At 39.0% G+C, this 26,017-nt stretch overlaps 1 protein-coding gene across 1 annotated transcript in view; it reads right to left on the bottom strand.

Moving 5' to 3' along the window:
- ATPsynC (ATP synthase, subunit C) overlaps nucleotides 1–26,017 on the bottom strand; it is a 128,479-nt gene that overhangs the window by 78,515 nt on the left and 23,947 nt on the right. Inside the window, exon 2 of the mRNA XM_090370729.1 lies at nucleotides 17,377–17,452. Within this exon, the coding sequence (XP_090226855.1) occupies nucleotides 17,377–17,421 (45 nt within the window). The 5' untranslated portion in view covers nucleotides 17,422–17,452. The remainder of the gene's footprint in view (nucleotides 1–17,376; nucleotides 17,453–26,017) is intronic.

The raw sequence follows: 26,017 nt of genomic DNA, 5'->3' as shown, positions 1-26,017 counted from the left end.
ATTAATACATAACTATAGTGGTACACGTGATACGGAAGTTATAGCCGACCGGGCTAGCCGGGTGGGTAAAGTGCCTGCCTGGCAACCCAAAGGTCGCGGGTTCGAATCCCGCCTCAGGCTTGGATCAAAGTACTGCAAAAACCTTGTGAGGTGCATTATGGCCACAGAAGCCGATGCGCCAACAACTACCAAAAAAAAAAAAAAAAAAAAAAAAAAAAACTGAAGTTATATAAAAGGAACTCGTAGAAAACACTAGATACCGAAAAAATAAATATAGCGTTATAACTGTTTTGGGATATAACTTAAGGATTTTAATTTTGTTTTGAAATTTTATTGAATTAAATCGGAATCATAACTCAGACCAGAGCAGCAAAGCAAAAGGCTCAAGCTAATGGGAGTGCTGTGGTTCAGGGGAGAACTGAGGGGGTCAGTTGCCCTCTGAATCACAGTCTTTTAAAATGCACTGTTTGCTTGATGTTTGCGGAGCAGTCGGGTACGGGACATGATACTGCCAAAGGGGATGTCTTTGTGTGTGCACGATGTAAAGAGTGCAAGGAAATCAGGCGACAACTCAGCGTTGTTATGGGCCTTTATGAGAGCTTGAAGGACAGGGTGGATGCCCTCGAAGGAAATAAATTGAGGGGCCCATCAAGCTCTCAGCCGTCCACATCAACGCCAGAGCTTGCACTTGGTCATCAGGCAACACAGAGGCAGCCCCCTAGGCAGAATGCGCTGGTCCCACAGGAACTAGTAGTTGTTGGTGACTCTATTGTCAGGGAAGCGGGGAACATGCTTTGTAAAAAGGATAGGTGGAATAGGTTATAGTTGGTTATTTTTGATTTTTAGGAGCATTAGCAACTAAGGCCACATTGCTCCGGATTATGCGGTGGTCATTCCCTGACCTTTCCGCATCCTCCGTATTTGGTGGTGATGGGCTCGAACCCCGGTCTAATCAAGAAGCGTGTGCTACGCACTGCTGCTTCTTCCCACCTGGCTACGGAGGCGCCTAGGTGGAATAGGACCAGGGTATGTCTGCCAGGGGCAAAGGTTGATGACGTTGTAGAGCGGATATCATCTTTTAAGGGCACAAAAGGTGATATAGTTGTACACGTTGGCACAAATGATATTAAGAGTAGGAGACCGGCGGAATTACTTAGCAAGTACAGGTCACTGTTGAAAAAAAGCCGTGAATTAGGGTTGAATTTGAAAGTGTCTGCAATTCTGCCCAGACACGATAGGAGGGAGTATATGATGAGAGCCTTGTCGATCAATTCGGCCCTGGAGGGATTGTGCAAGGCTCAAGGGGTAGAATTTTTTTCAGCCTGGACTGTACTTTTTAACAGGAGAGATTGCTTCTACAGGGATGGGATACACTTAAATAGAAAGGGTGCAAGAATTTTTGCTGATGCTGTCGAGGCAGTGTTAGGTGGGTCGGAAAACTGCTAGTTGGGGGGGGATACAAGGACTAATAGATTAACAGTAGCCACTGGCAGAGGTGGAAGTGATTCTTGCACTGCTTCTATTGAAATGAGCAGAAGCCTGAAAAACAAGATGCAGGATATTTCAGAGACTGCTGGGAGTCATTGTGGTACAAGTAAACACATGGGTTGTGTTAGGGTAGCTAGGAATAGAAACAGGTGCATGTATACCTGCGTGTACACCAATGCTAGGAGTTTGGTAAATAAATCTGATGAATTTGAGGTACTGCTCAAAACATCAAAGGCAGATATTGTTGGGATATCAGAGACGTGGTGTCACACAGATATAAGGAATGCGGAACTGGAATTTGGGGAATACAATGTGTATAGAAAGGATAGACAGAGGAGGAGGGGAGGGGAGGAGGGGTTATGCTATTAGTTAAGAAACACATAAAGTCCAAGGAAGTGAAGCCAGTCGACATTGATGGACAGGGCAGTGTCGAGTCAGTTTGGTGTGACATAAGCATAGGGAAATCAAAATTGAGAGTAGGAGTGTGCTATAGGCCTAATGACTCTGATGAGTATAATAAGATATTGTACAGGGAAATAGAGTGGGCCAGTAAATCAGAGAGTCTTATAATGGGGGATTTTAATTTCCCAGATATTGACTGGAATTTGTGGGTTGGTCACGCGCACACTAGCAAGGCTTTTGTGGATTTATTGGATGATTGTTTTCTACATCAGCATGTTCGTGAGGCAACAAGAGGGAGCAATACTCTTGATCTGATTATCAGTAGTGATTCTTCATGTATTAAGAATCTGCAGATAAATGAACCACTAGGTGGCAGTGATCACAGTGTGTTGAAGTGGGATTTACTCAAGGAGGTAACTACCATCAGAGGTAAAGGGAATGGTTTTTGTTTTCGTAAAGGCGACTATGATGGTCTGAGACAGTATTTAAATTCTATACAGTGGGACCAACTGATGATGTTACCAACAGCAAACTCAAAATGGGAAGCATTCAAGGAACTAATCTTGGAGGCTACCAGGCTTTACATACCAAGTTTTGCAAATTGCGGAGTCTGGAGACTAGACACCGGCGAGGTGATCTGATAGAGGTGTTTAAGGCTTTGAATGGTTTGAGCATGCTCAATGCCAATGGGATTCTTCATCTTGCTCAGAATAATCAGCTCAGAGGGCATAAATTCAAATTGAGGAAGGACGGATGTCGGATAGATGTGCGGAAATTTGGCTTTGGCCAGCGGGTGGTTGGCTGGTGGAACCGACTTCCATCACTTGTTGTTGAAGTTGATAGCCTAAACAAATTTAAGGCTCAACTGGACAGGTATTTCGAACGAACGGAGGGGTGAAATGGGAGTGGTGTGTGTGTTGTTTTTTTTTTTTTTTTTTTGGCTGATGCTGAATAAGCTTGCTTTCTTGCATCAGATGCCTCTACTAATGCTAATGCTAATGATAGCATTTTCCACTGTAACAATGCTAAAAACAGCTTTAGAAATAATCAGTTATATTTACACAACTCTCAGCTACAAAAAAAGAGTCAATCAACTCACCTAATATTCATGGTGATAACACACAGAATGATAACTTGAGGGGGGGGGATAGCTTGGAATCACAAAATTAAAATGCAAATCCTGGTGCTAACTTGACTCAATCTAACATATAGCCTGATATGTCAGCATTCCCAAGAGACTATGACATTTTGTTTTTATGTTTATTAGCAAGCGGTCCCCCTAGACAGAAACTGGCAACTCTGCTATATACACAAATGTATTTTCATATGATATACAGATTCATAGGACATACAGAAATATAAATTGAGGCACAAGGAACTACAGGACAAGCACATAGCACAATGAGCATATGAGAGATATAACTTAAAATAATGGCGCTTTGCTAATATTCTGTTCATTCAGATTTGGCTATGTATTATCGATGCTTTTGCACTATACTTATACATAGTCTGAGCCATATGAAATAAATAAAACCAAAGTGGCACAAGGAGCCACTGATCTTACAAAGTCAACATAAGCTGATAGTCTATAAGCCTTCTATTCTTCTTTCCTCAAGTTCAAGCAGCACTAATCTTCTCTGGAACAATTTGTTGGAAAAGTTCTGGAAAGCCCAAAAATCTTCCTCAGTCTTAATTAATCGAGCCTCATCGCCCTCAGTCAGGTAAGCAAGATTTGGACTAGCAAATAAAAATTCATTTCTGAGATCCAAGTACTCATGGCAATAATATAAAACATGACTCCGTCTGCAGAGCTGTGCAGTGACACTGCAACCTTTCTGAAACACCCAGCTGATTCAACTTTACTAAAAATGAGCCATGACCGGTTAATAAAAATAATTTGTAGATTAGGCACAAACCATTTTTCTGATGGAACATCAACAACAGAGGGAAAGAACCTAGGAGTTATTTCACCTTTATTTGAGTTAGCCCATCTATGATTCCAAAGAGTCATTAAGATTGCTAATGATTTGCTTGGCCTCATTCTTAGGATCATTAGCCAAATCCAACTCAAGATTGTGAATAATAAAAGGAGTTCCACACCGAATGTTGAAAGTCATTAGTCTGTTAAATCAGAAAGAGGTCAATTGGCATTTTCCTTGTGACAATTTGTAGCACATCAATGGAGACAGTTCTACAAACTAGAGTCATCTTCAGGAGCATCATCCTCTGAATGGAACACAGTTTTTTTTTATATATATTTTTTTAAAATTAACAGTCTATCCAAGCTGAGATACCGTAAGAAACAATAGAAAGGAAAACACAGTCATAAAGAAGAGATAGGGTCCTACCTGTAATACCCCAATCCTTCCTAGTAATTCTTGCTATCATGTTAACAAATTTTGCAACCTTTTCAGATATAAAATTTGATATGGGTGTCAAATCTAACACCTCTGTCAATGAAGACTCCAAGATATTTAATTTTCTTAAGGGGCTTTATACTTTCACAACCAATCAGCACATGAGGATCTCTACGAACACATAGGTTCCCCTTCAGCAATATTTTTGTTTTTGACTTGGATATTGTTAATTTATGGAAATCACACCAAGCATTCAGATCTTTTATTATTTCATTAGATCATTGTTCAATTTGTAGCAGTGAAGAGCCTTCAACTAATATTATCAGGTCATCTGCATATGCAATCATACGAACATGACTATACTCCTTCCGTAACTAATCCTCTAATACCAATTTCCACATTAGTAGACCAAAAACAGATCCCTGCAGACATCCTCAAATAGCAGATCTAGTTACCGAATTACAACTAGACTTAACTGTAAAAAATCTTTCCTGAAAATAATTCACTGTGAAGCGGAGACTATGACAATTGAAAGTGCTGGTTGACAAAAATAAATGTATAGATATCTCTCTATGCATTAAAAAAAGTTTTCCACCTGGTGATATTTATTTGAGCCAATGGAAGAGGGTTGGTTGGTTGGTTGGTTGGTTGGTTGGTTTTGATTTTATTGGTGCATTAGCTATTGAGCCAATGGAAGAGGGATGTGAATGAAGTGGTACAAGTGGGTGGGACAATTACGTCACTACAAATGCACAGATAAATAATTACACAGGTCATTTCCTGATTAGATTTCGATCATTGTGTTATAATGTTAGCATATTAGTATAATTAAGAGGGGTGTAGAAGATTTGACTTACTCCGTCATACCTCTACATTTTATGTGGGACAAAACGGGAAATAAATGATGTCGACATAATGCGTAAAGTGGTCTCTCGATTGAATAGCATCTCACCGCAAGATGTTGAGAATTTTCACTTGAAATTATCGTTACGAAGTGAAACGTGCAAGATCTTTCGAAGACGTCAGAACTGTGAACAGAGCAGTGTATGAGACTTTTCAAGAAGACGCTCGAGCAGCAGGTGTTAACAAATCGGTCGATCATGTGATGAAAGAAACTCTTTCCGAACTGGCTTCAGTAATGATGCCGAGCAAGTTAAGACATTTTTTGTATGTTTCATATTGATTGGGGGTTGGCAAGCGAAGCGAGAAGGGGGCAGAGCCCCCTAGTAAAGCTATTAATAGAATTTTCAAAGCATTAAGTTAAATAATGTTTAACTTTACTTTAATACAATTGAATCTGGAGGGCTAATTTGTCAGTGCTATTCAGAAAAAACTCTATTACAGAAGATTTAGGAGAAGTCTGGTTGGCCTGCCTCCCTAAAATCCACTCATGCACACCTTCTCGATGGTAAGCCCTGTTATGTCAGTTAGGTGACAACGAACGTGTAGAGTTGTTCTCTTCAAGACGCCCGGTCAGCGTGAAGAGGAAAAGACCACACCCTCCAGCATGAGAGCACAATAATACAAATGGCCCTCAGTCCCCAGCAGCTTTCACTCTCCCTCTTACGGCAGTGGGAGGATCAGAGTGGACGCAGAGGGTGCTAAGAATCTCTGGGTATGACCAGGCTGCCATGCACGGAAACTGAACTTGGCCTGTTATAACATACGATCACTCACTGGTGAAGACAGGATATTAGAGCGGGAAAAGGAATTAGAAAATGTGAATTGGAATATCATCGGTTTGGCTGAAACAAGAAGAAGAAATGAATCACTTATAAGTTTATCAAGTGGAAATCTGCTGTACACCAATGGAAACAGTGAAAGGAGTGAAGGTGGAGTTGGGTTTCTGGTCCATAAAGATTTTACAAACATTTTGGAATTCAAAAGTACATCACCAAGGGTGTCAAAGCTAATACTCAAGATTTCTAAGAGGTACAAGCTAAAGATTATAATGATTTATGCACCAACATCGAGCCACGATGATGAAGAGGTTGAAGAAATGTACACCGAAATTGAGTCTTCTAGATGAGCAGAAAACCCACTACACTATTATTATGGGGGACTTCAATGCTAAGGTTGAAAAAAGGCAAAACAGCGCAGAAAGAGGAACTATAGGAAATTTTGGAATTGGTGAAAGAAATAAAAGAGGTGAAAAACTTGTGGAATTTGCAGAATCTCAAGGACTGTCAGTAATGAACACTTTTTTTTCAAGAAAAGGGTGAACAGAAAGTGGACATGGAAGAGTCCAAATGGATTAACAACTAATGAAATCGATTTCATCGTCACTAACAGAAGATATATTATGAATGATGTTACCGTCCTAAATAAGGTAAATGTTGGAAGTGATCACAGAATGGTAAGATGTACACTTGATATAGATGTAGGAAAGGAAAGGAAAAAACTGACTAGAGTAAATGATACAAAGGTCTTTGAGATAACAGAGGAGGAGATAAAGCAGTATGTACTGGAACTTAAAAACAAGTTTGAGCTTCTGCAGACTGCTCAGGACCAAGATATCGATGAGGAATATTACAACTTTCTGAAAGTGATAAAGCCCAAGAAACCTATAGGGAAAAAGAAATCCACAGAAGAAAAAATTAGTCAAGCAACACTTGTCATGATGAACCAAAGACAACAAATGAAGAGCAAGAAAAACACTGACAGGGAGAAAATTGAGTAGACTGAGTTATGCAAAGCCATTAGAAAGAGACTCAGAGAGGACATAAGAAGATTTAACCCAAGAAAAGTAGAACAAGCATTAAGGGAAAACAAAGGATTTAAATCAGCAGCCATGAGCAATAATACAAAAAGACAAATGATACTGAAACTGAAGAATAGCGATGGTGTACTTATAAACAGCAGAGAAGGCATAATTCAAATAGCAGAAGACTACTATAGAGAATTATACAAGGAGCGAGGGAATGATACCAGCAGTGGGGAAGATGGATTGCAAAGTAGCAACACATACGACATACCCGATATTCTTCCTGATGAGGTAGAACATGCATTGAAGAAAATGAAGAATCGGAAAGCCCCGGGGGAAGATAGTTACAGTAGAGTTGTTAAAATTGGGAGGAAGAGACATAACACAAAAACTGGCAAGGCTCTTCACAAAGTGCATTAGAAAAGGTGTGACGCCTAAGCAGTGGAATAATGCAATCATAGTTTTGCTGCATAAGAAAGGAGATAAATCAGAAATTGGAAATTATAGACCAATTAGCTTGTTATCCCACATCTACAAGTTGTTCACAAGGGTCATTACCAACAGATTAGAAAGAATACTTGATGAGAATCAACCGAAAGATCAAGCTGGCTTTAGGACAGGATTCTCAACTATGGATCGCCTTCACGTAATATCACAGCTAATGGAGAAAGCAAATGAATATAAAACACCATTATGCCTGGCATTTGTGGATTATGAAAAGGCATTTAACTCTCTACAGCATAAGGCAATGTTTCGGGCACTGGAAAGACAAGGCATAGATACCCCATATATTATGATTTTGAAGAAAATATATGAGAGTGCTACCTCCTTTATTAGACTAGACAAAGACAGTAGGAAATTTAAAATCGAGAAAGGAGTTTGACAAGAAGACACAATATCTACGAAGCTGTTTACTGCTGCCCTTGAGGAAGCTTTCAGAAGATTAGACTGATCGCAGAAGGGAGTCAAAGTGAACGGAGAGTACCTAAACCATTTACGATTTGCAGATGACATTGTGGTTATAAGCCACGATCCCAAAGAATTAGAGGAAAATCTTAATCAGTTATGCACAGTTAGTAAGGATTTTGGACTAAAGATGAATATGGCTAAAACAAAAGTAATGATGAACAAGTATGTCACGGAAAGGGAAATAATGATTGAAGGAGCAGTAATTGAAAAGGTGGAGTCATATACTTATCTGGGACAAGTTATTAGCTGTAATAATGATAAATGGCTGGAAGTCAAGAGAAGAATAAATTTCGGATGGATAGCATTCAGGAAATATAGTCACATACTGAAGAGCAATATCCCAGTTTGTCTGAAACGTAAAATAATGAATCAATGTATACTCCCCACCATGACTTATGGAAGTGAAACTTGGGCACTCACCAAAAGAATGGAAGAGAAGCTGAGAACTACACAGCGAAGAATGGAACGAATTATATTGGGAATCAGACTGTTAGATAAGAAGAGAAACACATGGATTAGGCAGCAAACTCAAGTAAAGGACATTCTTATCAAAACTAAAGAACTAAAATGGTTTTGGGAAGGACACATAGCTCGAAGACATGATGACAGATGGACTAAGAAAATAACAGAATGGTACCCAAGAGGAGCTAGAAGAAAACCTGGAAGAAAAAGGCGGAGATGGATAGATGAAATTCATGAGTTTTTGGGTAGTAAATGGATGGCCAGTGCTCAAAACAGAAGGAACTGGAAAGTTGCTGGAGAGGCCTTCATCCTGCAGTGGATTGAAAATGGCTGATGATGATGATTCAGAAAATGAGTTTTGCACCAAACTGTGAATATTAAAAACATCTGGAATTTTGAGTTAGTTAGTTAGTTATTTATTTGGTTTTTAGGAGCATTAGCAACTAAGGCCATATTGCTCCGGGATATGCGGTGGTCATTCCCTGACCTTTCCACATCCTCCATATTTGGTGGATGATGGGCTCAAACCCCCGTCTAATCAAGAAGCATGTGCTACGCACTGCTGCTCCTTCCCACCTGGCTACGGAGGCACCGCTGGAATTTTGAGTGATTCCAGTATTGACAGATTGATAGCCAGATTTTGGATAGTCTACCTGTGCTCCTGATTATTTCTGAAATTACAGAAAAGAAACTACAATATACAAAATCAGGAAAATAGTAGAAAAATGTAGGATGGTTAGGTGTTAGACAGGCTCTTGGATTGATGTGTAATGGAAGATTCTTGCAACTGAAGATTGTTTAGAGGTACTGGACTTACAAACCTTAGGAACCAACCAAGTGAGGCAGCAAATGAGATGTGAATATATAAAATGACACTAGAGGACAGAGTATTGGAAAATAGGAAGGCCATACTTGAAGGGAATAATGTGATTAAATCAAATTGGGTTACAGAGTAACTGATCAAGGATTAAGAAATGGAAGACAGTTTTGGATATGAGTGGGAGAATTACAAACATATAAGAAAACAAGACGGGATATATTATATCCTTAAAACATACGCCTCATCACATTATTCTTATATTACATATACACATTATGCACATTACTCTTATATTATAAGAATAAATAAAGATCAACAGTGTCCATTTCCCCCAAATTCCATATTCCTTTCGCATGAGTAAAGCAATAATTTCAATAACTTAGATTTGTAATTGTTACAGTAATTAGTTTAATTAGTTTTCCAACTTCCCAGATATTGACTAAAATTTGTGGGTTGGTCACTCGCACACCAGCAAGACTTTTTTTGTAGATTTACTGAATGATTGTTTTCTACAGCAACATGTTAGAGACAACCAGAGAGAGTAATACTCTTGATCTGGTTATCAGAGTTGATTATTCATGTATTAAGAATTTGCAGATAAAGGAACAACTAGGTGGTAGTCACCACAGTGTACTGATATGGAATTTACTTAAAGAAGTAACTACCATCAGGGGTAACGAGTTTGCTTTCATGGAGGTGACTACAGTGGTCTCAGACAGGTTTTAAATTCTGTACAGAATTTGCTGTTGGTAACAGTGATGATGTTACCAACAGCAAATTCTAAATGTGAAGCATTCAAGGAAGTAATCGTGGAAGCTATTAGGCTTTTCATAGCGATTAAGAAATACTGTTCAAGGTTTGGGCCTAAATGGATATCAGAACTAATGAGACTAGTGGCAGAAAAGAAAAATGCATGGGGTGCATATCAGGTGACACAGAAGCCTGTAGTAGATATAAGTTAGTCTATAATTCAGTCACAAAGGAGGTTAAACAGGCAAAGGCAGATTATGAGAAATCTTTGACAAAGGATGCTAAGAAAAACAGCAAGGACCTCTTTACTTATTAAACTCTAGAAGAAAGGGGATGAATAAAATTGGTCCGCTTGATATCGATGGTTGACTGTAGATGATGCTGCTCAGATAGCTGACCATCTGAATGAGTATTTTGCATCTACATTCACATATGAAGAGTTATTAAGGGAGGAGAATGCCAGAAGTTTATCAAACTGTAACAGGATGCTTAATGATTTTCTAATAACTGAGAACAAAGTGGAGGAGAAATTGAATTTAAACATAAGAAAAGCACCCAGGGTGGATGGGATCTATCCAATTATATTAAAGGAAGCAGCAAAGGACGTAAGCAAACCCTTAGCCATAATTATGAGGCCATCCTTGGACTCGGGGGAAATCCCCATGGATGGGAGATGTGCAAATGTATTGCCAATTTGCAGAATCAGAAAGGAGGATCAAAGGGTGACACAAGTAATTATTTACCAGTTAATTTAACTTCTGTTCCAGGGAAAATAATGGAGTCACTGGTTAAAGATGCATTGCTGGATCATCTAGACAAGACTGCAGTAATAATTCAGACACAGCATTGGTTTGTTAAGTGAAAGTCTTGTCTGACAAATTTGATTGGATTCTATGATGTGGTTACAAAGGATGTTGATGCAAAAAAATAATTTTGATATCATATACTTGGATTTCAGGAAAGCTTTTGACACTGTTGCACAGGGAAGACTACAGTACAAATTGGAACAGTATGGTATTAAGGGTAAGTCGCTACAATGGATAAAAGGGTGGTTCAGTGGGAGAAGACAGAGAGTGGTAATCAATGGACACTGCTCTTCGTGGACTAATGTTATTAGTGGAGTCGCCAGAATTTGGTGTTGGGCCCACTGATGTTTTGTGTGTTTATCACAAAACATTAGCAGGTATATCAGGCTTAATGTCAAAGTTTGAAGGGTTGTTAATGACAGTAATGGCAGTGTGCTACTGCAACAGGATCTAGAAAAGTTGGGTAGATGGGCTGAGAAGTGGCAACTGAGGTTTAACATTGACAAATGCAAAGTACTGCATATAACCCCAGAGTAACGTACCAACTGTGTGGTACTAAACTTAGAGTGGTAGAAAATTAAAAAGACCTAGGAGTAATTGGTAATTGTGCAGTCAGATATGAAATTTTCTGAGCAGTGCAGACACGCTGCCAGAGCAGGTCATAGGGTCTTATCAATGATATACGGGAATTTTGCTATTAGGGAAAAGGAGGTGATTATCCATTTGTATAATGCAATGGTAAGTCCACACCTTGAGGCCTCATTTTAGGAAGGATGTAGAGTTGCTTGAACGTGTAAAAAGAAGGGCAACAAGTTGGTGAGCAGAACAAAGGGTCCTCTTACCAACAAAGGCTTAAGTTCTGCGAATTGCAGCTGCTGGAGACTAGGCACCTGCAAGGTGATCTGATTGAGGTGTATAAGGCATTGAATGGGTTGAGCAGGCCTAATTCTGATGGGATCCTTCCACTTGTTCAGATTATGAACCTAACGGGGCATAAATTCAAATTAAGAAAAGACAGATGTAGAATAGATGTGCGAAAATTTGCCTTTAGCCCGCGGGTGGTTAATTGCTGTAACAAACTTCCATCTGTCGTTGTGGAAGTTGATAGCTTAAATAAATTCAGGAGGAACTGGACAAACATTTAGAGGGAATGTTTTTTTTTTTTTTTGGCTGATGCTACATAAGCTTGCTTTCTTGCATCATGCCTCTACTAATACTAATGCTAACTTCAGTATAGTATTATTATAGCTGTATAGTGCAAAGAAGCCACATGCTTTTGTTGCACTGGCCAAACCTAAAAAAAAGTAGATAAGAAAATACAAATTAATCTCTCCTCATATAGGTAACTGTCCAGTCGGCCACTAAATTTTCTTTACTTGTTACAGTAGTCAAAAACTTGCTGACTAAAAGAAAACCTTAATACAATTTATTCTAAATCATTTCCCCTGTAATTTGAATTTGATTCCTTGTTCTGGAATTCTTTATAACAGTCATAATTCCACCCTCATTCATCTTACTGATCCCTCTTAAAGCTTTCTAACTTCAATCAAGTCTCCTTTATGGTGCCTGGTTTCCAAGCTCTGTAGCCCACACAATCAAAGTCTTTCCTCATCTCACACCATGCGAGTTATAGTAATAGTATCTGTCATATAGTACAAGGAAGCCAGAGGGTTTTGCTGCACTGGCTAAAAAAAACCCCACCAAGTAGCATTAGTAGTGGCATATGATGCAAGAAATCAAGCTTATACAGCATCAGCCAAAAAAAAAAAAAAGAATCCCACTCCCCATTTCACCTACCCATTCTCTCCAACATTTGTCTAATTCTTCCTTGAATTTATTTAAGCTATCAATTTCCACAACAAATGGAAGCTTGTTCCAGCAATTAACCACTCACTGGTTAAAGGCAAATTTCTGCACTCCCATTCTGCAACTCTCTTTCCTCAATTTCAATTTATGCCCCTTCAAGTGCATAATCTGAGAAAGAGGAAGAATCACATCAGCACTGAGCTTGATCAAACTATTAAAAGCCTTAAACACCTCAATCAGATCACTTTGCACATGCCTCATCTCCAGACTAGGCAATTTGCAGAACTGAAGCCTTTCTTGATAAGAGCACCCCTTTGTTCTCCTCGCAAATCTCACTGCCCTTCTCTTTACTCATTCTACCCACTCTACAATCTTCCTGATATCAGGCCTCCAGATCTACATGCTGCATTCATCGTGTGGCTTAACCATTCCCTTATACAAAAAGGATAATCACCTCCTTATCCCTGCTAGCAAAATTCCTGAATATCACTTTTAAAAAAACCCCATGAGCTTTCCTGTAACCTCTCTGCACTTCATATCTAACTGCACAATTACCTCCCATGTATTTTTCATTCTCCACTACCCTAAGTATAGAACCACAGAGTTGGAACGCTATCTCTGGAGTTACTGCTACCCATATGCAGTACTTTGCATTTCTCAATGTTAAACTTCGGTTGCCACTTCTCAGCTATCTGTCTAAATTTTCTAGATTCTGTTGCAGAAGCACACTGTCATTAACAACCCTGCTGACTTTTGTATTCTCCACAAATTTGGACATTAAGCCTGACATATCTTCATCAATATCACTGATAAATATAAAAAACAACAATGGGCCTAACACCAAACCCAGGGGGAGATTGACTAATAACATTTGCCGCCATTGATTATCACTGTTTATCTTTGTCCACTCAACCATTTCTTTATTCATAGCAGCAATTTGCCCTTAATGCAACATTGCTCCAATCTGTACAGTAGTCTTCCATGTGCAACGGTATCAAAAGCTTTCCTGAAATCCAAGTATATAATATCAAAATTATTTTTTGCATCCATTTTCTCTATGACCACATCGTAGAATCCAAAAAAACTGGTCAGAAAAGATTTCCCCTTAATAAATCCATGCTCTGTCTGAACTATAACTTCAGTCTTGTCTAGATAATCCTGCATTACTCTTTAACCAGTGACTCCATTTATTTTTATTTTCACTTGAACAGAAGTTACTAATAGGACTGTAATTACTCAAGTCACCCTTTGATCCCTCTTTGTGAATTGGGGATACATTCGCACTTCTCCAGTCTGGTTGGATTTCTGCCGAATCCAAGTATACACTCATATTTATAGCTAAGGTTTTGCTTACTTCCTTTGCTGCCTCCCTTAATATAACTGGATAGATCCCTTTCTTATGTTTAGTTTCCACGAGGTCTCTTCCACTTTTCTCTCAGTTATTATAAAATCATTTAGCTCCCTGTTAAGAGTTTGATAAACTTCTGGCCTCCACTTCCCTAGAGAATTCCTCATATGTGAATGTAGATGCAAAATACTCATTCAGTTTGTGCTACCTGAGCGGGATCATTAAAAGTCAAGCCATCGATGTCAAGTGGACTAATCTGATTCATCCCCCTTTCTTCTAGGGTGTACATAAGAAAAGAAGTCGTTGTTTTTCTTTGCACTGTTTGCCAAATACTTCTTGTAATCTGCCTTTTGCATGCCTAACCTCCTTAGTGACTTGATTACAGACTAGCTTATATCTACCATAGATTTCTGTATCGCCTGATAATTTATATGCATCCATGCATTCTTCTTCTCTGCCATGAGTCTCATTAGTTCATTTGAGATCCACTTAGGCTTAAGCAATAAACAGTATTTCTTAGTTGGTATGAAAAGCCTAGTAGCTTACATGAGTAATTCCTTGAATGCTTCTCATTTAAAATTTGGTGTTAGTAACATCATCAGCTGGTTCCATTGTATGGAATTTAAAAATTGTGTGACCACTGTAATCACCTTTACGAAAGCAAAAACCCTTCCCTTTACCCCTAATGGTAGTTACATCTTTAAGTAAATCCCACATCAATAAACTGCAATCACTAGTGGTTCCTTTATCTGCAGAGTCTTAATGCATGTAAGTTATATCCTTCCATCCTCATACAGCTAACTATTAAATTGACCTTTGAATTTATTCCAACCTCAATTACCTGTGAGGGCAACGTTTTCTAGCATCAATGAAAATGTTGATGGCTAAAAGAAAATTTTCTACTTTATCTAGTTTAATTCTCAACACCTGTAATTTGAATCTACTGCCTCTAGTTCCAGAATTCTTTATAACAGTGAAAATTCTACTTTCATTCATTTTACTAATCCCCCTCAGTGCCTTATAAACCTCAATCAGGTCACCTCTGAGGTGCCTGGTTGCCAAGGTCTGTAGCCCACATATTTGGAGTCTTTCCTCATATGTCATCCTTTTGCTGACATTCGAGTTGCTCATCTTAACACCATTTCGAGAAACTGTCTTTTTACAGATGAGATCTCCATACCTGAACACAATATTCTAACTGTGGTCTTACAATTGCCTTATACAGTGGGATTATGATCTCCTTATTATAAAAAAAAATATATTCCATGAGGAGGATTCCAAGTTGGATTAATAATGAAGATGCCAGATTACTTGAGAAGATGGCATAGAAAAGTTGCAGAGTAACAAAAAGTACTGAAACCTATAATAGCTACAAATCTCTACAGTATAATATTCAATAAATCATCGATTGGACACTATGGGCTTTTCTGGCTACCTGTTTACACTGTTCAGAAAACTTCCTAAATCGCCCAAATCGTAACTTCCAGATCCCTTTCTTCCTCTACTATTTTTAATTTAAGTCCACCAAGTGTATAATTTATTTTGGGGTTGCCCTTTCCCAAATGTAAGACCTTGCATTTTGCTGCATTAAAACTTTTCTGACCATTCCTGAAGCCGGTTCAAGTCATTCTGAAGGCGCACTGCTTGGCACTGATCATTAATAACTCTACCAATCTTTATGTTGTCCGCAAATTTTGACATCATACCTGCTATCCATTCATTGATGTCATTTATGAAAATGAAAAACACCAGTGGTCCAAGAAACCAATCCTTGAGGGACTCCACTCCTGATGTTACACCAATCTGAAGAATATCCCTTAATCACAACCCTCTTCCTTGTGCCCTGCAGTCACCTCTCATGAGGGACAGAATCAAATGCTTTGCAAAAATCCAAATAAACTATGTCAAAATTGTTCTCTACATCCAGCTTGTGAAAACTGTGTCAAAATAGCCTACTATGTTAGTTAAACATAATTTTCCCTTAACAAAACCATACCGTGTGTGGTTTTGTTAAAGGAAAACACCACATCTATCTAAGTGTCCCTGGATTGCACGCTTAATCATTGTCTACTAAGATTTTTCCTACCACCGAAGTCAGACTAATGGGTCTGTGCTTACCAACTTCACTCTTAGAACTGTCTTTATGTATTGGCAATATATTGGCCCTTCTCCAATCCAAAGGAATCTCCCTCAAGTCCAAAGATGTACACCATGCCAAATGGTGTACAGAATGATACAATATTTGAAGATTCAATGCACAAGGCATATGATATGAATTTAAATTAACTATATAATGTTGGTGTAGATACACCAGTTTACCCATAAATTAAACTACGTACGTGGTGTGAAGGCATCGTTTTTAATTGTATCTCATACTGTGACTACCTTCACAACGAGACACCAGGTATTGCACTACTTCGAATAAGTAATGCTTCTCTAGTAGAGAAGACTACTGCTATTTATTCTCAGTGGATACTGCCACCCAGATGGTCACCGTTTAAAAACATAATATGAGATACAATTAAAAGCGATGCCTTCACACCACGTACGTAGTTTAATTTATGGGTAAACTATGGTGTATCTATTTATATATTTAATGTGATGCAATAAGTTCAGATATTGTCTGACATTATACAGAGCCTTGCAGTTTAAACATTTATTCTGAGGTGAGTGACTCTGGCATCATGTTTCCTTATTAGCTTCATATTTTACCCTCCATGTCACTAAAAAGCATTTTCTCAAATGAAGCATATTAGTATTAAAATGTTTCTATGTGCAAGTAGCGAAAATTATTCATTTCACAACATATAATGATGATTAACGTAATGACGTCCACTAGAAACTACACTAGATATCAATCCACACCAAATGTATGCCTTTAACAAATGTAACACTTATGACATCTCTCAGAAATTTAATCTTCACAAAACTTTTCAGCAAATTTATTTTTCTAACATCTGTATATTCCAATATAATGTAGTGTTTTCTTACTGTGTCTAGAATGCTCATTCTAATCAAAATTCAAACCAATATTTTTATGTAAGTATCAGCTTTCTTCCTACAGTGCCATTATGCACACATAGTTGTGGAGAATAATGGCAATGGTAGAACAGTGGCTATTGACATCTATTTAACAAGATTGAATCACTTTCATTTATATGTTTTATCCTGAAGTACCTGCATGTGTTTGTATTTATAATACAAAATACAAGTTACTCCAATTTTGGATATAAAATGTATATCTAAACCATCACAAAATACATTAAAGTGGGGGCAGTGATTGTAAAAAAATTGCCTTTTTTATATTAATCAGTGGCCACACTTCTTTCATTCCTCGTAATCATGAAAGCTAATCTGAAAATGCAAATACACTTACAAGTAATCAAATATTGTAATTTCCATTATAAATTTATATAAATTATGTCATGTCAAATTATTAATTTTTTAGGTGTGCCAAAACTTACCAATGTTCTGGATGCAGGAAATGCTAACCTAGCACAGCACAGCATTATGACAAGGAAAGTGGCAAATGAGTACTTACTATAAAAGAACAATGCAATGGTAAAAAAAAAAATATATATATATATATAGGTATCTTTCTAAATATTCTCTCTCTCTTTTTCTCCCCCCTCTCCTCTCTATACATACACAAACAACAAAATATAGATAAAGCTTTGAATTTAGTCATAAGACCACCTATTCATAACCCCCTAATGCCATTATTATACTGTATTAAACATTATGTGATCAATGTATATATCTTAATATAAATGTGAAATTTACATTTTTATACCTATAATTATCATCCATAAATCATAATGTTATTAGTGAAGACTAATGTTATTAGTGGAGTCCCTCAGGGCTCAGTGTTGGGTCCATTATTGTTTTCTGTATTCATAAATGATATTGATGAGGGTGTATCAAGCTTAATGTTGAAGTTTGCAGACGATACAAAGGTTGGCAGGTTGTTGTTGTTGTTGTTATTTGGTTTTTAGGAGCATTAGCAACTAAGGCCATATTGCTCCGGGATATGCGGTGGTCATTTCCTGACCTTTCCGCATCCTCCGTATTTGGTGGTGACGGGCTCGAACCCCGGTCTAATCAAGAAACATGTGCTACGCACTGCTGCTCCTTCCCACCTGGCTACGGAGGCGCCAGGTTGGCAGGGTTGTCAAGGACACTACTGACACTATGCTGCTGCAACAGGATCTGGAAAGGTTGAGCAGATGGGCTGAGAGGTGGCAAATGAAGTTTAACATTGACAAATGTAAAGTACTACACATGGGAAACAGCAACCCCAGAGCAATGTATCAACTGTGTGGTACTACACTTAAGGTGGTAGAAAATGAAAAAGACCTGGGAGTAATTGTGCAGTCAGATATGAAGTTCTCTGAGCAGTGCAGACGGGCTGCAAGAGTAGCTCATGGTGTATTGTCAATGATATATAGGAATTTTTTCTAGCAGGGATAAGGAGGTGATTATTCCCTTGTATAAGGCAATGGTCAGGCCACACCTAGAGTACTGTATACAGGTCTGGAGGCCTCATTTCAAGAAGGATGTAGAGCTGCTGGAACGAGTACAGAGAAGGGCAACAACATTAGTGAATAGAACAAAGGGGTGCTCTTACGAAGAAAGGCTTAAGTTTTGCAAATTACAGTGTCTGGAGACTAGGCACCAGCGAGGTGATCTGATAGAGGTGTATAAGGCCTTGAATGGTTTGAGCATGCTCAATGCTGATGGGATTCTTCCTCTCGCTCAGAATAATCACCTGAGAGGGCATAAATTCAAATTGAGGAAAGACAGATGTAGGATAGATGTGCGGAAATTTGCCTTTAGCCAGCGGGTGGTTGGTTGGTGGAACAGACTTCCATCCCTTGTTGTGGAAGTTGATAGCCTAAATAAGTTTAAGGCTCAGCTGGACAGGTATTTTGAATGAACAGAGGGGTGAAGTGGAAGTGGTTGTTTTTTTTTTTTTTTTTGGCTGATGCTGCATAAGCTTGCTTTCTTGCATCAAATGCCTCTACTAATGCTAATAATGGCACCATATAGTACTACAGTAAAATGATGTTGCTTGAAATTAGAAAGTAATAAGCAAATTAAAACAACAATAGAAAATAAATGCAATAGAAAAGACAAATTAAAAAATAAATGCTAATCACTATTTTACACATTGGTAGACACTTTCTCCAATGCCAACATCCATCAATGCAGTAATTAGCATTTGTTTTATAATTAGTTTTATCAAAGGAAGTACTCTGTGAATGCCTTAAATGGGTTAAGTCTTGGACAATGTTTGACCACAAAAACCTCTGCTTAAAATATACACAAAACACGAGGACATTATTATATTTAACCCTGAATTAGTCACACATGGACAATTCAACCCTGACAATATTCAAACAATTCATGATTCATCTACTCAGTCCATGCAGCTGAAACTCCTAATAGCTGTTTTGAAAATTTTCTTTGAATTTTCTGTAGAAAATTCCATTAAAAATGTCTGTTAATTATCACACAATTAGGAAACAACATTAAACTAAACTCAATTTTATGAATGTGTTCATTAACACGTTATGTACAGTTATTGATAGCACACTCTCCTCCAATCACTAACACACTCTGGCTTCATAACATTGATACACTGTCTTTATTCAAACCTTTGATGCACATGTTTTGTGTTTCATGCAGCGAGCACTCCTGTAGTGACGATTGGCATCTAATCCAAAACATTCGTTGAATGCACAGTTATTAAATTTGTATTTGCTCGTCAACAGGTCTGAAGGGAGTGTTAATTTTTGAAAATAAATTTAAAATATGTTTTTAATACAGAACATGGATTTTTTCATAGTTGTGTTCAGAAAAGATTGAAAATATAAGGAGGTATAAAAAAATTAACAATTAAAATTTTTTTTGCTTATTTTATCAATTTTTGCACGCATAGCATTTCCTGTGATTAGTGACAAGATTTCCTGTGATTAGCGACAAGAAATACTATACAAGGAATACAAAGAGAAAGATAGCACAACTCTATTTAAAGAGATGCATAGTACCGGAGCAAAAATTGAATCAACCTCCCGCAGGCTAAAGGAAAATTTTCGCACATGTATTCTACAATTGTCTTGCCTCAATTTCAGTTTATGCTCCCTCAGGTGTGGAATCTGAGCAAGAGGAAGAATCCCATCAGCACAAAGCTTGCTCAAACCATTCAAGGTCTTATACACTTCAATGAGATAACCTCGCAGGTGCCTAGTCTCCAGATGCTGCAATTTGCAGAACTTAAGCTTATCTTGGTAAAAGAAACCCTTTGTTCCACTCACTAATCTCGTTGCCCTTCTCTGTACTCGTTCTAGTAGTTCAACATCTTTCCTAAAATGAGGCTTCCAGGCCTGTATGCAGTATTCAAGGTGTGGCCTGACTACTGCCTTATACAAGGGGATAATCACCTTCTTATCCCTGCTAGCAAAATTTCTATATATCGTTGACAAGACCCCCATGGGCTGCTCTTGCAGCCTGTCTGCACGGTACACAAACTTCATATCTGACAGCACAATTACCCTCAGGTCTTTTTCATTCTCCACTACCCTGAGTGTAGTACCACACAGTATGTTAGTATGTTAGTCAAGCCGCTAAGTGGATTTTTCTTATTTATTGATTTGAAATTATTGTTTTTCTAAAACTTTTGATTTAAATTTAGTAGTATAACATTATTTTGTGATTTTTTGATTAATTTGGTGTATTTATTCTTTACTCGGCCTTATAAAAGTATCGGTAAGGGTTTCCACGTGTTCGTAACTACCGCTACCGCTACCGTTAGTAACTTTCCCGCCATTGTGATACCGTACTAGATATACCGTAGGTTATATACCGTACTAGATAGCGTTAGTTGAACTTCGTTAGCAGTTAAATTGTACGTTTAAATAAATGCATATAACGACTTAGATTACAAACGTAATATAATTAATAACATAACATAATTAATTAATAAATTAATAGAATCATGACTCAGACCAGAGCAGCAAAGCAAAAGGCTCAAGCTAATGGAAGTGCTGTGGCTCAGAGCAGAACTGAGGGGGGCAGTTGTCCTCTGACTCACAGCCTTATAAAATGCACTGTTTGCTTGATGTTTGCAGAGCAATCGGGTATGGGCCATGATACTGCCAAGGGGGATGTCTTTGTATGTGCGCGATGCAAGGAGTGTATCGATATCAGGCAACAACTCGGCGTATTTGTGGGCCTATATGAGGGCTTGAAGGACAGGGTGGATGCCCTCGAAGAAACTAAATTGAGGGGCCCATCAAGCTCTCAGCTGCCCACATCAACGCCAGAGCTTGCACTTGGGCATCGCGCAGAGACAACCCCCAAGGCAGAATGCGCTGGTCCAGAAGGAACTAGTAGTTGTTGGTGACTCTATTGTCAGGGAAACGGGGAACATGCTTTGTAAAAAAGATAGGTGGAACAGGACCAGGGTATGTCTGCCAGGGGCAAAGGTTGATGACGTTGTAGAGCGAATATCATCTTTTAAGGGCACAAAAGGTGATATAGTTGTACACGTTGGCACTAATAATATTAAGAGTAGGAGACCGGCAGAATTACTTAACAAGTACAGGTCACTGTTGAACAAAAGCCGAGAATTAGGGTTGAATTTGAAAGTGTCTGCAATTCTGCCCAGACACGATAGGAGGGAGTATATGATGAGAGCCTTGTCGATCAATTCGTCCCTGGAAAGATTGTGCAAGGCTCAAGGGGTAGAATTTTTTTCAGCCTGGACTGTACTTGTTAACAGGAGAGATTGCTTCTACAGGGATGGGATACACTTAAATAGAAAGGGTGCAAGAATATTTGCTAGAATATATCGAGGCAGTGTTAGGTGGGTCGGAAAACTGCTAGCTTGGGGGGAGACAAAGACCAATAGATTGACAGTAGCCACTGGCAGAGGTGAAAGAGATTCTTGCACTGCTTCTATTAGAATGAGCAGAAGCCTGAAAAACAAGATGCATGGTATTTCAGAGACTGCTGGGAGCCATTGCGGTACAAGTAAACACATGGGTTGTGTTACGGTAGCTAAGAATAGAAACAGGTGCAGGTATACTTGCGTGTACACCAATGCTAGGAGTTTAGTAAATAAATTTGATGAATTTGAGGTATTGCTCAAAACATTGAAGGCAGATATTGTTGGGATATCAGAGACGTGGTGTCACACAGATATAAGGGATGCGGAACTGCAATTTGGGGAGTACAACGTCTACAGAAAGGATAGACAGGATAGGAAGGGGGGAGGTGTTATGCTATTAGTTAAGAAACACATAAAAACCAAGGAAGTGAAGCCAGTCGACATCGCTGGACAGTGCAGTGTGGAGTCAGTTTGGTGTGACATAAACATTGAGAGATCAAAATTGAGAGCAGGAGTGTGCTATAGGCCTAATGACTCTGATGAGTATAATAAGGAACTGTACAGGGAAATAGAGTGGGCCAGTAAATCAGAGTGTCTTATAATGGGAGATTTTAATTTCCCAGATATTGACTGGATTTTGGGGGCTGGTTACTCACACACTAGCAGGGCTTTTGTGGATTTATTGGATGATTGTTTTCTACATCAGCATGTTCGGGAGGCAACTAGAGGGAGTAATACTCTTGATTTGATTATCAGCAGTGATTCTTCATGCATTAAGAATCTGCAGATAAATGAACCACTAGGTGGCAGTGATCACAGTGTGCTGAAGTGGGATTTACTCAAAGAGGTAACTACCATTATGGGTAAAGGGAAGGGTTATTGCTTCCGTAAAGGCGACTACGATGGACTGAGACAGTATTTAAATTCTATACAGTGGGACCAACTGATGATGTTACCAACAGCAAATTCAAAATGGGAAGCATTCAAAGAACTTATCTTGGAAGCTACTAGGCTTTACATACCAACTAAGAAATATTGTTCAAGGTTTAGGCCAAAATGGATGTCAGATGAACTAATGAGGCATATGGCAGAGAAGAAAAATGCATGGGATACATACAAATTAACACGACACAGAAGCCTATGATAGATACAAGTTGATATGCAACCAAGTTACAAAGGAGGTTAGGCAGGCGAAGGCAGATTACGAGAAATCCTTGGCAAGGGATGCAAAGAAAAACAGCAAAGAGTTCTTTACTTATGTAAACTCTAGAAGGAAGGGGATGAATCAGATTGGTCCACTTGATATTGATGGGTCAAGTGTTGATGATCCTGCTCAGGTAGCTAACAAACTAAATGAATATTTTGCATCGACATTCACACATGAGGAGTTATTCAGCGAGGGGAATGCCAGAGGTGTATTCAACTCTAGCAGTAAGCTACAGAATCTTGAAATAACTGGGAGTAAAGTGGAGGAGAAACTGTTGAAGATAAACACAAGAAAGGCACCCGGGGTGGATGGGATCTATCCAGTTATATTAAAGGAGGCAGCAAAGGAAGTAAGCATACCCTTAGCCATAATTATGAGAGCTTCCTTGACTCAGGGGAGGTACCCATAGACTGGAAATGTGCAAATGTGACCCCAATTCACAAAGGAGGATCAAAGGCTGACACAAGTAATTATAGACCTGTGAGCTTAACTTCTGTTCCAGGAAAATTAATGGAGGCACTGGTTAAAGAAGCACTGCAGAATCATTTAGACAAGACTTCAGTTATAGCTCAGATACAGCATGGTTTTGTTAAGGGGAAGTCTTGCCTGACCAACTTGATTGGATACTATGATGCAGTCACAAAAGAACTGGATGCAGGGAATAACTTTGATATTATATACTTGGATCTTAGAAAGGCTTTTGATACTGTTGCACATGGAAGACTGCTACACAAATTGGAGCAGTGTGACATTGGAGGCAAATTGCTGCTATGGATAAAGGGGTGGTTGAGGGGGAGAAGACAGAGAGTGGTAATCAATGGACACTGCTCATCGTGGACTAATGTTATTAGTGGAGTCCCTCAGGGCTCAGTGTTGGGTCCATTATTGTTTTCTGTATTTATAAATGATATTGATGATGGTATATCGGGCTTAATGTCCAAGTTTGCAGACGATACAAAGGTTGGCAGGGTTGTCAAGGACATTACTGACACTATGCTGCTGCAACAGGATCTGGAAAGGTTGAGCAGATGGGCTGAGAGGTGGCAAATGAAGTTTAACATTGACAAATGTAAAGTACTACACATGGGAAACAGCAACCCCAGAGCAACGTATCAACTCTGTGGTACAACACTGACAGTGGTGGAGAATGAAAGGGACTTGGGGGTGGTTGTGCAGGCAGATATGAAGTTCTCTGAGCAGTGCAGACGGGCTGCAAGAGTAGCTCATGGAGTGTTGTCAGTGATATACAGGAGTTTTTCCAGCAGGGATAAGGAGGTGATTATTCCATTGTATAAGGCGATGGTCAGGCCACACCTAGAGTACTGTATACAGGTCTGGAGGCCTCATTTCAAGAAGGATGTAGAGCTGCTGGAACGAGTACAGAGAAGGGCAACAAGATTAGTGAATGGAACAAAGGGGTGCTCTTACGAAGAAAGGCTTAAGTTTTGCAAATTACAGTGTCTGGAGACTAGGCACCAGCGAGGTGATCTGATAGAGGTGTATAAAGCCTTGAATGGTTTAAGCATGCTCAATGCTGATGGGATTCTTCCTCTAGCTCAGAAAAATCACCTGAGAGGGCATAAATTCAAATTGAGGAAAGACAGATGTAGGATAGACGTGCGGAAATTTGCCTTTAGCCAGCGGGTGGTTGGTTGGTGGAACAGACTTCCATCCCTTGTGGTGGAGGTTGATAGCCTAAATAAGTTTAAGGCTCAGCTGGACAGGTATTTTGAACGAACAGAGGGGTGAAGTGGAAGTGTTTTTTTTTTGGCTGATGCTGCATAAGCTTGCTTTCTTGCATCAAATGCCTCTACTAATGCTAATGCTAATGCTACTCTGGGTATGTTACTCACATAGTATGTTACTCTGGGGTTACTGCTACCTATATGCAGTACTTTGCATTTGTCAATGTTAAACTTCAGTTGCTACTTCTCAGCCCATCTGCTTAACTTTTCTAGATCCTGTTGCAGAAGCATACAGTCCTTACTGTCATTAACAATTCTACCAAACTTTGTATCATCTGCAAACTTGAGACATTAAGCCTGATATATCTTAATCAATATCGTTGCTAAATACAGAAAACAAAGGGCCCAACATGCACCCACGGGTAACTACATTAATAACATTAGTCCATGAAGAGCAGTGTCCATTACCACTCTCTGTCTTCTCCCACTACTCCACACAGTTAATGATATGTTTGATAAAGTTTACTTGTCATCAACAGTCAATGTCATACAACTGATAAATTCTATGCATCAAACTGCCAGTCAGTTACTGAACCTGTGAATTTAATAATTAGTAGAAATTTTACACTTCCTTATTTGCCAACATAAATAGGCCCCAAAGCCAATCTAACTGTTATCAGTTAGCAGTAATGAGAACAAGCCCTATCCAAACGGTTGCAATTATTCCCCCCCCCCAAATTACATTCAGACAAGCAAGGGTCAACAGCAGATTTAGATGCCATCTGCAAAGCTTGTACACTTTTCATACTATATATATATATACAGGGTGTCTCAAAAATATTGGTACAAACATTTAGGGGAGGTAGGTAACATCTAAAGGAATGTGAATCGCATAGGAACCCATAACCGGAAACGTCACCATAAGTTGGTAGACTGCGCTGTTCACCAGTTCGCAAGAGGGAAAATTTCTGGTTTACTCATTCAAGCAATAGTTGCTGCACCAAGAGCATGCACCAATATACGAACTGTGAGCTGGCAGGCATGCACCTAGTGCACGGATTAGCAGAGGGCAATGGACAAGCCGCTCAACGAATTTATGGAGAACACTTCCCAGACAGACATGTACCGGACCACCGTTTGCATGTGTGCATCAAAATTTGTGTGATTATGGGTCATTTAGAGGTAACGGGAGTAGTACAGGCAGACCACATTCGACATGAACTCCCGCCAAGGAAGAAAGTATGTTGAATGCCGTCCAGAATAATCCTACTACCAGCACACGTGCCATTGCCTCTGCCTTAGGAGTGTCTCGTTGCAGTGTA

This window comes from Mastigoproctus giganteus, chromosome 3 (assembly GCF_048544385.1).
Source record: "Mastigoproctus giganteus isolate SK-2022 chromosome 3, ASM4854438v1, whole genome shotgun sequence".
NCBI classification, from domain to species: Eukaryota; Metazoa; Arthropoda; class Arachnida; order Uropygi; family Thelyphonidae; genus Mastigoproctus; species Mastigoproctus giganteus.
This window is presented reverse-complemented; position numbering and strand designations above follow the sequence as displayed.